At 38.4% G+C, this 14242-nt stretch overlaps 4 protein-coding genes across 4 annotated transcripts; 2 read left to right on the forward strand and 2 right to left on the reverse strand.

Annotated features, from left to right (window-relative positions):
- Positions 1-73: 73 nt before the first annotated feature.
- Positions 74-3788, reverse strand: LOC109485261. Its single transcript, XM_019788738.1, has 13 exons — positions 3687-3788; positions 3440-3538; positions 3069-3201; positions 2748-2811; positions 2427-2510; positions 2208-2300; positions 1844-1899; positions 1640-1721; positions 1460-1527; positions 1278-1317; positions 1060-1128; positions 665-786; positions 74-434 (listed from the first exon to the last, which is right to left on the reverse strand). The coding sequence occupies exons 1-13, from the start codon at positions 3778-3780 to the stop codon at positions 392-394; spliced, it is 1047 nt and encodes a 348-aa protein (XP_019644297.1). The 5' UTR covers positions 3781-3788; the 3' UTR covers positions 74-391.
- A 253-nt stretch (positions 3789-4041) lies between these two features.
- LOC109485469 (rRNA methyltransferase 2, mitochondrial-like) lies at positions 4042-6861 on the forward strand. Its single transcript, XM_019789096.1, has 3 exons — positions 4042-4593; positions 5144-5235; positions 5656-6861. Exons 1-3 carry the CDS (start codon positions 4340-4342, stop codon positions 6084-6086), a joined length of 777 nt encoding a protein of 258 aa, XP_019644655.1. The 5' UTR covers positions 4042-4339; the 3' UTR covers positions 6087-6861.
- A 6-nt stretch (positions 6862-6867) lies between these two features.
- On the reverse strand, positions 6868-10054 carry LOC109485501 (glucose-induced degradation protein 4 homolog). The gene is made up of 6 exons (XM_019789188.1): positions 9819-10054; positions 9307-9366; positions 8298-8405; positions 8069-8170; positions 7823-7953; positions 6868-7527 (listed from the first exon to the last, which is right to left on the reverse strand). Exons 1-6 carry the CDS (start codon positions 9972-9974, stop codon positions 7464-7466), a joined length of 621 nt encoding a protein of 206 aa, XP_019644747.1. The 5' UTR covers positions 9975-10054; the 3' UTR covers positions 6868-7463.
- A 96-nt stretch (positions 10055-10150) lies between these two features.
- Positions 10151-13354, forward strand: LOC109485381 (ATP synthase mitochondrial F1 complex assembly factor 2-like). Its single transcript, XM_019788942.1, has 8 exons — positions 10151-10272; positions 10549-10593; positions 10868-11013; positions 11116-11213; positions 11405-11485; positions 11829-11941; positions 12310-12425; positions 12880-13354. The coding sequence occupies exons 1-8, from the start codon at positions 10182-10184 to the stop codon at positions 13021-13023; spliced, it is 834 nt and encodes a 277-aa protein (XP_019644501.1). The 5' UTR covers positions 10151-10181; the 3' UTR covers positions 13024-13354.
- The last annotated feature ends 888 nt before the right edge of the window (positions 13355-14242 follow it).

Consider the following 14242-nt stretch of genomic DNA (forward strand, 5'->3'; position numbering starts at 1 on the left):
GAATGCTAAGACAAGTCATCAAGTGATCATTTTTGTCGAGGCCATTAAAATCACATGTATTCTTCATGCAGGCCATTCAAATATTTAGTTAAAATACACAAGTTTACACAAGATGCTCAACTCAACTACTGCTTGCCACTTTTACATTACATTCCTGCATTTTTTTTTTCACACTGATGGATAATGGCAAGAACATGAGTTTTGGGAATGTCTGACAGAGAAGCAACAGTGTATAAAAACATTGTAACACATTACCTACACTTTAACCATCTCCCTGGCCTGCTGCCTAACCACATAATGAATAGAGAATTGGCAGCTAAATTGCTACTGCAGTGTGCTAAATGTTAAGTATCTTTACGTGACAAGTCCTCTATTCAGCATCATGCATATACTAGCTTGTTGATGGTAGCTGTTGTCTGTCAGGTGGTACAAATCTGGGGGAAGAGAATCACAGAGGTTGTCAGTGGTGAACAATTTTCTCTTTGTCCTCCTTAAAAATACTAAGATTTTATTCTTGCATCATATACTTAGTCCACTTGAACAAACAATACACACATGTTATGCACTGTTGCATTTAAATTAAACAAACAAACAAACACATTTACATTCTGTATGAGTTTTCACTACAACAGAAGGGAAGTTATTTTGACTTAAGTACATGTACCTAACTCTGGCATCTTCTGAATTAAGTCTGTCTGGTGAGTAGTAGTATAGAGGGAGCTGTGGGTCCATGAGATGTGGGTTTTGAGCCACGAACTCTTCAAAGGTCAGCTCTGGACAGTCCATCTGTAAAGGTAGGGTTGTTTTTCAGAAGATAATACATGTAACATGATATACATTTAACTACTCTATTTTCCTAGGTCTTAATTCATAAGAAACTGCACACAGATGAATGAATGTAATATCACTTTCCATTCAACCCTTGCCATACATGTCTGTCACACTCCTGTATTTGCCAATTTAAATCAGAACAGCATGGTTCAGTCAGGCAAAAGTAGGGCTACTAGTTCGGTATAGCTCTATTCTACAGTTTACATGTACATCACAATTATGTTTTACCTTTTGAATGGCCTCTGATACTGCATGAATATAGAACTGGGTGACAGTTTCATGGTATCCTCTTTTTACCTACAACAGAAAAACAGCATAAAAAATTTAAGGAAGTAAAACAGTGATTTGATATCAGCTCTTAAGTAAGTACATTATTTACATGAAAAACAACCCATGATGATACTCATGATGTTAAACAGATCTAGATGAAGAATATCATCTCCTACCTTGTCTTTGTTTTGCTCATTGAATTTCTTAATTCCCCTTCTGCAAAGAAGAAGTACAAAATGTAGGTACATAAAACTAACATTATATCGCAACAACTAAGAAACTAAGTGAACATTCAAAATTGGAAAAACCTTACAAAAGGTTAGATAACAACATTTTTAAAATATCAAGTTCAACCCACTGTATCTTGGGAACTGCATTCTCTTTCCCATGCCGTCTTATGTAGTTCCAAGCCATCCTTAGGTGTGCCTAATAACAAGGGAAAGCTGATGGTTATTCTAAGGATAAAGAAAATGTGTGTCAATTGCCTGAAAGGTTAAATGATACAATTTTGGATGAACAGAGCACTGAAGTCACAAACCTCATGTGTCCAATCTTCAAACAGCAGAGTAGCATCTTCAAATGCATTCATAAATGCCTCATCACCAATTGATCTATAGGACCTGATAAATAAATAGAAGTAAAATATAGTGTCATAAATTATACTTCTCTGAAATGTCAAGTGAGACAATTTGTAAAAGTTATAAAAAATAATAAGAAAGGAGCTACCAGTAAAGAATTTTACCTAGCAAAGTATAGCAAGGGCTCTTTCACTGTGTCCTCTGAACTGGTGTCTAAAACCTAGAGAAAACATGGTAAGAAACATGAAAATGCTAAGTAGATTTATATTCATATTACCACAGTGTTGGGACCTTACAGTATCTACCTTGACTCTTTGCCATCACTGGGGAAAAATGCCAGGACATGAAAGATAGAGATGTATAAAAGGAGTGATGTACAATGTACATGTACATTGAAATGCTATAGGCTGCCAAATATATCAAAATCATTTCTTAACACCCAGATCTTGAAATACTTGACTCTGATGGCCATTTCAATGCCTTTAGAGCATAATCTGCATTTGTGTGAAGATTTGCAGCTGGACTGACCTCCCCGTACCATACATGATGATCCCCGATATCATGAACCTGGTGTGCTCGACACTGGAGCACAGCTGCTGCACCTGTGATGAGGGGAACACCCTGCACACAGGGAAAGGATGTGTTGGGGTCACTTAATGAGCCAGAAAAGAAAAATGTACTAATATCAAATGTAATGGAAATATATCATGAATATTGGAACCATGACAAGTCTTAGGCACAACGCACCTTGTGTCCAAGTGTATGAGGGACTGACTGGAACTGGTCTTGTCCATCTGCCACTGGTGTGGCAAAGTGAACACTGTAGTGAATCTGCAGGGTGATACATAGACAGAGACATTTGTCACATGAGCTATGCAGGTATATTCATGATAAGGGGAATTATCTAAAAAATCTGTATAAAATTTGACTATTGCTCTAAATGCAGAAAAAACTTTGTTACTACTCCTTATGTGATTTTATAGGATGCTTGGGGTGTAGGGGGCTCTGGGTAGAGGCTTCTTTTAAGTATAGAAAGTAATAGAAACACCAGCATAATTATTTACTTGCCTGGTCCTTTGATAGTATGTGAACAGCACAATGTTGGGTCTCCACTAGTAAACTGTGCATCCGGCTATAATAATTGGCAAGGGTTACGGAACATGTATGTTGCATTTGTACATATCCACAAAAAACATGTCAAGTTAGCCAAGAAGACATTCCAACATTTAAAAAAAAGTCCTTGAGAATCCAAGTCATGAGTTATTAACAAAATTTATCATCTACTCTTAATTTGCAATGATTACTATTGACATTTCTGAAACAAAAATTATAAATATACATATATTTGATATAAGATCCAGGCACTGATTTATACTTAGTAGATCTCACCTTGGCTTGTTCATACAGAAGGAAACAATGGGAGGCTGTAGTGACACGCTGGTGAACGAGCTACAGGTCACTCCCCTGAGATAGCCACTGTCAGAGGGGTTGGTCGTGTACTTGGCTGTTGTTACCACCACGACTGTGAAATATAGGTGAAATAGCAGGTTTCAAACAAGTTTGTATATGCTAGAATATTTTTACTAAAGTTTGATACGCTGTACAGGTTACATCACGGTGGTTGCAAAAGCTATGACCCTAGTACATGTACATTATTGCCGAAATACATGCACAGCTGTACTTTCTCAATAAGGCCAAACCAATGCAAATTCTTAAGCTTGGTTCTTGTCCAAATTATTGAAGGAGCAGGCTAGCTTTACCTGGGAATGGTACGGACCTCAGCAACCTTCTGACGTCACGTGACAGTTTTGTTTGGTTCAGTTCTTCTCCAGCTGGTTCTTCTGTAGTCGTCTTTGATGCTGAAATCACAGGGACACGAGAATAGGATATGTTACAGTAAGACTGTGCCCCCCTCCCCACAACCTTTGCTTGCATATATTCAGCAGACGTTACGACAATACTGCACAGTGGAGATCTCCTACATACTAAATATCTATTGCACGGTACCTCTGCTGCTTGTTGAACATCTTCTGAAGGCGCGATAGACCACAGGAGGGCGAAAAGTCGAGACGAATCGAAAAACACTACAGGAGGCAGCCATGTTGTCCTTCTTCTGACCTCTGAACTTGAATGGTCTATTGAAGTTTATGGGGTGTCATTTTATTTCGGGATACAAACTTACTCCTAAGAAGATAAAGCTCGACTTGCATTGTGTCTAAGAAATATAAATAAAGTTTTTGAATTACGAAGTTAGACAAAATGGAATCCATGTCTCTCTGTCGGTAAATTATTTAAAGCGATATCGACGTAACCCCCTTGGAGTAATAGTGCACTATTCCGGAAGTAGAGGGAAAAGCAGACGACAAAACCTGCATGCACGAAACGCTACACGCGACAATCATTTTGATTTTACCAACTTCGGGGGGTTATACAGGACTATCTGTGATTTCTGTGATTACAAGAAGAAACTGTGACAACATTTCTGGAGGTCCCAAATGATCCATGTGATTTATCTGATGACAACGAGCGTTCTATATTCGCATACAAGTTGTTTTCAACCGCAGTTTGCATGGTCTGTCAATATGCTTTCAATGTTGACAATTTTGAGAATTTCTCCAGTTCAGAAATGATTGCGCCAACTGTAAGACATCTGTAGCATCATGATACGATTTGCATCCCTGTTGTTGAGAAGACTTGAGAAGAGTCGCGATGTCATATCATCTTCACAAAGACAGTGGCTGCACAAGTCTGGACCTTGTCTCAAGAAAGCTCCCAAGAAACTCCGAGGGAAGAACCCGAGTTCTCAGCGGTGGATAGTACGGCAGCTGAACGATCCTTACGTACAGAAGGCGGCGGTGGACAACTACAGATGCAGGAGTGCCTACAAGTTAATCGAGATGGACGATAAGTTCAGGTGTGTTTACCTTTGTCCAACTTTTCTTTATTATCACTCCTTGGTAAGTACCAGTTTCTTGTACACAATATATTGGATTAGGTGCTACATATGTATAGTAACGTTACATTGTAATTATACCTCGAATGCCAATCAAAAGGTACTCAAGCTTTTATTGAGAGACTGAAAGAAAAAGACAACTTACGGTATTCAGCACCAAGGACAGGGGAGGTACAGTTACTCCTGAAACCAAAATACATGCACTCATCAAGCAATTTTATATTAATTGATCGGTGAGTACATAGTTTAACTCTACATGCTGGTACACTGAACATAACTATATCAGTCAGTCCAATGTGCAATTGAAACATACTACATGTAGTAGAGACTTGCACTCATGTGCATGTCCTTTAAAATGTTAGTATGATAAAGTTCTGTTACAGTATACTACTATGTGACTGTATTGACCTGCTCCTCTTAAATGTAATAAAGTCAAACTGGTACCCACACCTATATAGGAAGTATGAGCTCATCATCACACTACACATAACCTGTCATTGCCTGTGTGTAGGTTCCTGAAGCCAGGCCTGGTGGTGGTGGACTGTGGAGCCTGCCCAGGGTCATGGACACAAGTAGCTGTCAACAGAGTCAATGCTGCTGAAGGTAAAGGAGACTTCTGAGATATCTTCAGAAACAGTTGAAGTCCCTTGTGTATTTTCAAAGCAAATCTATAGACCCGCAGTAGCCATATCTCTCCGTTTCACAAGTCATGCATAATCATCATTGGGAAGATACTCAAATGCTACCTCAAGTTTCTAACTTTCCAAACCTGAAGTAGATCTAAGTAGCTGGGAAATGCCTTCAGTTCTATTTGAATGTGGTAGCCCCATGATTTGATTTGATTTGATTTAGTTGTGGCAAGACAATTCATATGTTGTACTCATGCAGTAAGTATGGCATATGTAATGTCTTTGAATACAATTGTAAGTACTCCTGTACCAGTTTGGAAATATGTTTAATTGTCATACAAATTGTCTCTGCTAACGATTCCCTAGACTGATATATGCCATGTTGTTCTACAAGGGTTTCCCAGAGGCATGGTGATCGGGGTGGATCTGCAGTACATATCACCCATCAATGGAGCTAAACTTCTGTCCAACTGTGACTTCACTCTAGAGGAAACACAGGAACACATTCAGAAACACTTGCCCAATGGGAAGGCAGATATCGTCCTGAGTGACATGGCACCCAATGCAACAGGACTCTCCTCTCTTGACCACGACCAGATTGTAGCTCTTCAAACCAGTGCGTTCAAGTTCTCCAAGATTGTGTTGCGGGAGGGCGGGGTGTTTGTGTGTAAACTGTGGGACGGCAGCCATTGTAAGATGTTTCAGAGCATCGTGGGCGATGTGTTCAAGTTTGTAAAGGTCATAAAGCCACAATCGTCCAGGAGCAACTCAGCAGAACTCTTCGTTTTCGCCCGAGGGTACAAAAAGATAAGACAGGACAGCTGACTGAACATCTGATGCAGATGTTGTGTAGGCACCTTAAGTATGATCCCACATTCAATTTTTGCAGGTATTCTGTAATACTCTTTGTATGCCTGCACAGGCCATGCACTTTCCATAATAGATATACAATGAAACTTTGTCATTATTTTGTTCTTATTTCATGAGCCATACATAAAAAGACTTATCAAAAGAACAGGGAAACTTACATAGGAATGGTGCACTTAACTAGTATTTGTAGCACATGGTGTAACGCTTATTACCTGACAGGTTAATTATTTCATTTTACTAACTAAATCTCCAAATACTATGAATGGCACTAATTATAGTTCAAGCCCCAATATGCCCAAAAATTTATTTCATGTGAATATTTTCTTTTAAATTTCAATACCTCACCAAGTTCGTGTATGCCCAAGTTCTCTCAGATCAATCTAAGTTGAAATTAAAATAACTGAAGAAAGTCGGCGAAAACAACAGATGCATGAGAACAGTGCTATAGCATTTATTGCAACATAAGTATGTGAACAGAAGTAATCTTGCTATACCACGCTAGCCCTCTACATGATGTGTAGCATTCCTACTGTGAAAACCTTTTGTACCCTTACTGAACCACCAGTTTCAAGTGCATTAAAATACACAAAGTCATTTGAAAGTCATGTCCAGTATTATTATCAAATCATAATGTAAGTACCAGCAACAGGTCTGTTACACTATTTCTTAACTTTATAATTACCAGTATTTTGCTTCTGAACAGAATGGTTTTCCATGAAAAGATAATACAATGTACCTTGAAGGCAGCCATGTACATGTGAGTCATCTGCTTTTGCTATAGAGAAAAACTCTGTGAGAATCTTCAAAGAATATAACATGCGTCTCTACAAAGTGATCTTAGGTATACAGCAGTGTTTATTTGCATCTTTATTTTTTGGCTCATGATATTCTCTCTTGATCACAAGGGAAATAACAATTTTCAAGGAATGGATGTTTTGCTTCTAAATGCTGTTAAACAACAAGTACAAATTACAAACATACATGTACATATGAATACTTTCCTCCATACTCTAACCTTAATATAATAAGTAGCTGCCCTTGAATAAACCTTTTTTCTTTCATTTTGCTATCTTTCTGAATATACACTGAAGACAATTGCAGCAATACTTTTTCCTACAATAGATCACATCTTCATCAAGGGGAGTACAAAAAAGTAACAACTGATGTGAAGAGATTTTACCTTTCACATCTCAGGATTCCTGCTTTCATATTGGTCAGATTAATTCTACAGCAATTTGAATACAATCTACAGTCTTTTTATAACTTTGTTGTTGAAGCCAAAAGAATTACAAGGCTCAAATACAAGTGTACATATATTACAAGTTGATCCCCTCATCTAAACTCGTAGATAGGGAAGCTGTGCTCCACAACATGGGTAAGGCTTAGTGACTGGTACCTGCATGGATGAAATACAAAGCATCAGTACAACGTGTATAGCACAACCTGCATGTACATAGGCTACATATAGCGTTGAGAAGCAAAACTCCAGTCAGAAGCTCTGAGGAGGGTGTCTGATAGACATCGAAACGTAAGCAAGGTAGGAAGGTTGTGTATAAGAAAATCCCAATATCCTATCTATAATTCTGTCAGCAACATAACAATCAAGTGGGTGCATGCTGCTACATTCTGTCATAGAAAAAGTTGTGTTGAAAAAGGACAAAATACTATAAGAACAAAAGGTTCACTTGTACCATTCTGAGCTCCGATGGTAGTAGTACCCCTCTATGGTGCCTGTGGACTTCTGGAAGCAGATGTAGTAAAAACCAGCAAACGATGCACCATTGATGTCTTTGATGGTATGATCTGGCACAAGAAAGTGTTCCTGTACAAAGGCAAAAAGAATAGATACTATAGTAACTCTTTCACACTGCTTGAAGCTAGAAATATAACCAGTACAAAGAAATAAAAACTATCAGAGCACAAGAAAACAAACTTACTTTCCACCTCATAAATACAAAGTCTGTGTTCCTCAGCTCATCGTAGTCAAAGTTGTCTGAGTTGAAGTTTTTGGCATACTGGTAGAAGGACAGGAACTTGCCCTAAAAACAAATTAATATTAAGAATAAATCAAACTCACTGACTTCAAGTAAACTGGTTCATTCAATCAACAGATAATAGTATTATACAAACTGGGTATACAAGATTAACTACATAAAAGTTAATTACCCAATGTTTTCTGTCCACTTCTTCATCAGCATCCCACTTCCTGGTTAGGAACGGATACTTCTTGCTGATGATCTCCCCATCAAAAAAGGTGGTCAAAGTCGGGAATTCCTGCAAGAACAATAAAGGTACATTACATATTAGTTGGCAAATTTGGGAATTTTTTAAACGCGATTATCCACTATAACAATACACATCTCCTAAGATCAATTAAAAATTCAGAATACTGGTACCTTTGTCAATTTTAAGCCAACTTGTTTTGGACGTCATATGGGAACATTGGCAACTATCCAATCACCAAGTCCTAAACAAATATATACAAGGGCCAAGGGCTCTATAAAAATAATTATGTGATGGTTTTAAAAACAGATTCCCAAGGTCTCTTTGCTTTGATGTGGCATGCATGTGAAAAAATAAACATTTTGCTTTTCAAGCTAGAATGTTTGGTTTATTTTGGCCGTAATACAGAAGTTTATATGACCATAACGTGACAGTGTGTGTGTGACTACCAGCATTTTCCATACATAATGGCATAACCTTGATAACAGTTGATAAACAACATTTCACCTTGACATGTTGGGAGGTTATCTGAAGCTATGTCGTATGAGGCATTCATCAAAGATATATAAATTACAGTCATATTTATTTATAATATGGAACTACTGCCCATGAAATTTAGTATCTAATCAGCAGGGACACTAATCATATCACTTTTATCAGTACAAAAAGGGTAATACAATTTGATTTCTGTGTGCCAAATCTGCAACAAATATCAAGCGATTGATGACACTAACATCTGATTCAATTAAACAGTCTTCACTGCAGTGTGATTACAATTTAAATCCATAATTTTCGTGTGTTTGTGTCATTGTTAAAAATGGACATTTAGCTCTTTGAGAATGTCAGAGTCATCTTGAGGGCCCACCATCTTGTACTAAGTTGTAATACACATTGTATATATATGTAAAAAGTATACTCTGTGACATACTGCCTCAACCTTACAGTACCTTACCTCTGTCAGTCCCTTGATTTTCAGATACCCACACAAGTAGCAGCTCTCTTCATCAACTTGCTGTGAACAGAAAAGGTACATATTTTTACAGAGATTCAGTGAGATGACACTTGTTGTAAAGCAAATACATTTTGTAGTGACAAATAGATATAATGCTATGCTATAATCCAGCTTACTCAAACTTATCTAGATCTACCAAATGTTAATAAATTACTAGTATACTTTAACACATTATACATTAATTCATTTATGAGTCAGAGCTTTTCACCTAATCATATTATAATTTGTAAGTTTCTGCCATGGCTCTTTCTTTGGGTTCAAAATTAATATATTATGACACTCTCATAATTTTACCGACAAAACGCTACGAGTTTAATACCGTCCCATAGGCGGTATGATATGCATCCTGTTCTTGATTCTAAGTTGTTCATTTCCCTATAATTTCTTAGCCCCCCTAGACACACATGCATCTGGCACCACCGCCCCCCTCCCCACCGGCGGCCGCCTTTTACCTGAAGCACGACCTCCACATCGTAACTGTTCCCTTTACTCTTCTGGTGTCCCGTGAACCTGGAGCCCGAGTACAGCAGCGAGCGGGGAGGTCCTGGCTGTTTGGAGTTCACAGGAGGGGGAGGGACGAGTTCCCACTTCTCTGCACGGACAGGCATTTTCTCCGTCTGCTCAGGTGAGTTTGCATAACAGTCTGAGCGGTGCAGACTTTCCAGCACCCTCCTGACGCCACGTGATGGAAAATCTCCGGAATGGCGCGCTGTGATTGGTCAATATTGGGACTGTCCCATTTCTAAGAGGGGTGTTTAGGTCTGCACCCCTAAGTTCTGAATAGGTGCGTCAGATGACCCCGTTGACCTGACAAAATGGCGACAGGAGTGTTTTCCGTACATGCTGGAAGGTTTTTAGGGCGGATTTTTTCTCCCATGCAGACCATAGAACGGCAGATGGCAGCAGGTGAAAGTCGAAGCATAACTTGAAGTAGATTAGCGACGTTGGTTTCTTCCCATGCACCTGTAACATTGAGGTTTTAGCTCTGAACAAGGACATTATACACAGTGTATAATGTCCTTGCTCTGAACTTCAAAACGCACGTGTACCCTCATGCTCAAAACTCTAATGAGCCATGTAGCACAACACCTTATGCATGTGTATAACAGTGAATATCTGAAATTATGTCTTTGAATTCAATTTCTGGATGAATAACATTTCACCCTTTTGCCACCTACTCAGCGAGAAAAAGATTCTACAAGAATGTTTCCATCAGTCAATCTAATGGTGAGTACAGACCTACAGTTTTGCAAATTTCATAACTTTATTAATCCCCTTCACATCATCATGATTTATCCTTTGTAATGTGCAAGTGATTAAAGGGGTCATGCAGATAACTATTATTCCTTGAGGAACATATTTCTCAACATTCACAGCAACTGTATTTGATGGCCATGAACTAAAATAGATAGTTACGAAGTGTGTGGTCTACTGTCCAATCATTCGTGGTCATTACCTGTGTTTAACCCACCAAACTTTGTAACTTGACCCCTCCTCCCAGGCATGTATGAGATCAACCTGGACAGGAGAAAGTTGAAAACACCAATGAGTCGCCTGTTCTCTGTGCCCAGCGAGCCAATCGCCATCGCTGTTGCAACAGAATGGGAGGCACAGCACAAAGAAATCAAAATGTCACAAATGCACATGGTACGTGAAACACCTGAAAAGTTACCTTTTACCTCACTTCATCTGTATTGGTAGAATTAATTCTGAAACAAGATATATAATTTTTTTTCATGTCACACCCAGACGCAGCTGTGTAATACTGCCATCGACAACCCAAGCAAGAAGACACCACAACAGATAGTAGATGACATCTTGTCATTCCTGGACACAGACACAATATGGTAAGTGGGGATGCAGGCAATTACAGAAAAAAAATTTCAAAGATACTAGTAATAACCTAACTAAGTATTATCATCTCTACAAATGATTAGAACTCTTCTTTATTGTAGTCTAATCAGCAATTTTTAAAATGCAAATCTGTATGTCAGGTTGTTCCCTTATGTTAGTTATCTTTTTTCCTTTTTATTTGTAGTTACAGAGAAGAGAGTCCAGTGGAGTTAGCTGAGCTAGAGGAGAGGGAATGGGAACCACTGCTGGACTGGGTTAGACAGAGGTAGGGGTCAGTACCGGTACTGATACTGGTAAAATGTGATAAAGATATAGAGCAATAACTTGCAGAAAAGTTACTTTCAGCATTGAAAACATGTTAGCTAAATGATTTCCCAACATTTACAAACTACACATTTTTCAATGACAGTGTATGAATGAATGAAATACCTGAATATTAGTTTTGTTGAAACTGAGTTGTAACCATTGAGAAGGTTAAATACGATTCATACATTGGAAGATCTGTGCTAGAATTTGTAACATGTACAGTGAATCATTGTGCATGTACAAACATTTTCTTTTCAGATCATGACCTTGGCAGTCCTTTATAACAAATTTGTTCCTCACAGATATGATATCCAGTTACAATCCAGCACCAGTATCCATGGTCCGACTATTCCTAAAGCCACCAAGTCAACATTAAAGAAACATCTTCTACATTACAACCACTGGTCTCTTGTGGGTAAGAATGGGTCTTGTCATCAGTGAGTCATCTGATGCATATATAAACTAGTTATGTCATACTTGGGCCAAAATAATGTTTGATACCATGTTTTGCCTTGAAAGGCTTATCTTCTTGGGTGGATATGATGTAAAATTGTAAAAAAAAAAACAGTCGGCCAGAGGGAAATCCAACCCACAGGAGGGCTGGGACCGAGGGTTATGCTGAATGCACCATGTTGTATTCTATATGTACTGCACATCGTTATGTTTTAGAAATGCTAGACAAATATAAGGTGCAGTATAAGATGTGAAGTTTTGCCAATTTTCTAATAATAAACAAAGGGTCATTATCACAGTCATTGTTTGTAAACCTGTGTTAATTTCCAGGTGTGACAAGCTTGGTGGAGACTCTCAAGTCAGTGGTGCTGAGTCTCGCTCTCATGGACAAACATCTCACTGTGGAGAAGGCAGTTGCACTGGCCAGACTGGAGACAGAGTTTCAGGTCAAACTTTTCTGCATCAATTGTCCTACCTACAGACATATGCATGTACCTAATATCATGATAGATACTATTGTCTATATTAGTCTATTATATTGTCTATTTCAAACTAGTACTAGTAGTAGTATACTTTGACAACATCATCTGATTAGTTTCTCAGTGTATTGTGCGATAAGATCTAGATAATAGTCTAATTGATTTTACCATGTTGATGACCTTGATAGATTTTCCTGTGTTGCTGACCTTGACAGATTTTCCTGTTTTGATGACCTTGACAGATTTATTGTATTGGTGACATTGGCAGATTTACTATGTTTATGACCTTGACAGATTTCCCTGTGTTGATGACCTTGACTGGTTTTAATGTGTTGATGACCTTGACAAATTTTACTCTGTTATGAGCTTGACAAATTTTACTGTATTTAATAATGACCTTGAATAAACCTTTCCCCTCCAGATTGTCAGATGGGGGAATGTGGAGTGGGCCCATGACATGGAGCTGACAGACCTGAGAGCCAGGGCAGCTGCCTCAGCACTCTTCATCCACTACAACTCTGAACGGGTCTCCACAAAGGAAAAAGCTCCTTCCTGGAGCACATAACTTCTGGTAGATGACCCCCTACTGATAACAGCCATGTTTCTCTTCAATTGTTTGGAAGTGTGAAGACAGTGAAACAATTTGATGATAATTGTTTTACTTCTGTTGTGACTAATACATTTAAGTGTGTCACTTAAGCCAAGTAGTGTCTACACCACCCTGAAACATGTAATGATCGTGCATGTACATGTATAACACAGAAGGACACTTGATTCAAATGAAATATGATAGGAAGTATTTCTGAAGAAAATGATCTTAGTTCTGAACAGGTCGGTGTTGTATCTGATGGGAAATGGCAAGACAACAACATCAACAAAACAACATTGTGTTGACATTTCTTTTGTGAATTCTTGATTCTCTGATTATAAATACATAATATATAGACTAAGTTCATATGTAAACAGGTCCCAAACTGTGCTATATGTACCAAGAGCTTTACACATTTGTAAGAATTGTAGTTTTCCTCACAGCTTAGTGTAATTTAATTTCATCACCACATAATTGACCTGACAAAAATTTAAAATCATATAGACATTTATTTGATATCATCACAAACACCAGATCTAGGCCAGTGTAATGAAGATTCTTAGACTTAAAATATTCTTAAACTTATCTGAGCTAGGAGCATGACTCGTGAATAAGAATATGCTGGAGGAGGATCATCCCCTCCACGACCTCGTTCCACCGGCAAGGACCAGGGCCACAGGGCGAACCCTGAGAAATGCCACAGCCATCACAGTGCCAGCCGCCCGCACACAGAGACTCAAAAACTCTTTTCTACACCAGGCCATATGCCTGTATAACAAGTCTGTTGCGTGAAGACCAAATGAGGACTTTTCTTTCTTGTTGCGTTAACCGTGGTTGCTTTATGCCCTTGTTTGTCTGATGCTTTTTTTTTTGTTTAGGGTAGTGTTATTTTAGTACCTGTAAGTGTGTAAAAGTCAGTGCCATTCAGCTGCACAAGCTGCGAGGCTGATTTTCTCAATAAATTGAAATTGAAATTGACTCAATATCATACATGTTTACGAGATGCCTACAGGTAATGGAAATATAGTCTGCAATCCCTGTTAAAAATGAAAAAGGAGCAATTGATTGGAAGGTAAGATAAGAAAACAACAATAAAACTTAAAGAGTATTTATAGCTGGTCATTGGACAATCTATAGCTAAACAATGGCAATACAATAATCCTCCCTGGATGTTGGGCGAGCGGCAACCGTAAAG

This window comes from Branchiostoma belcheri, unplaced genomic scaffold, assembly GCF_001625305.1.
Source record: "Branchiostoma belcheri isolate BF01 breed outbred unplaced genomic scaffold, Haploidv18h27 scaffold11, whole genome shotgun sequence".
NCBI lineage: Eukaryota > Metazoa > Chordata > Leptocardii > Amphioxiformes > Branchiostomatidae > Branchiostoma > Branchiostoma belcheri.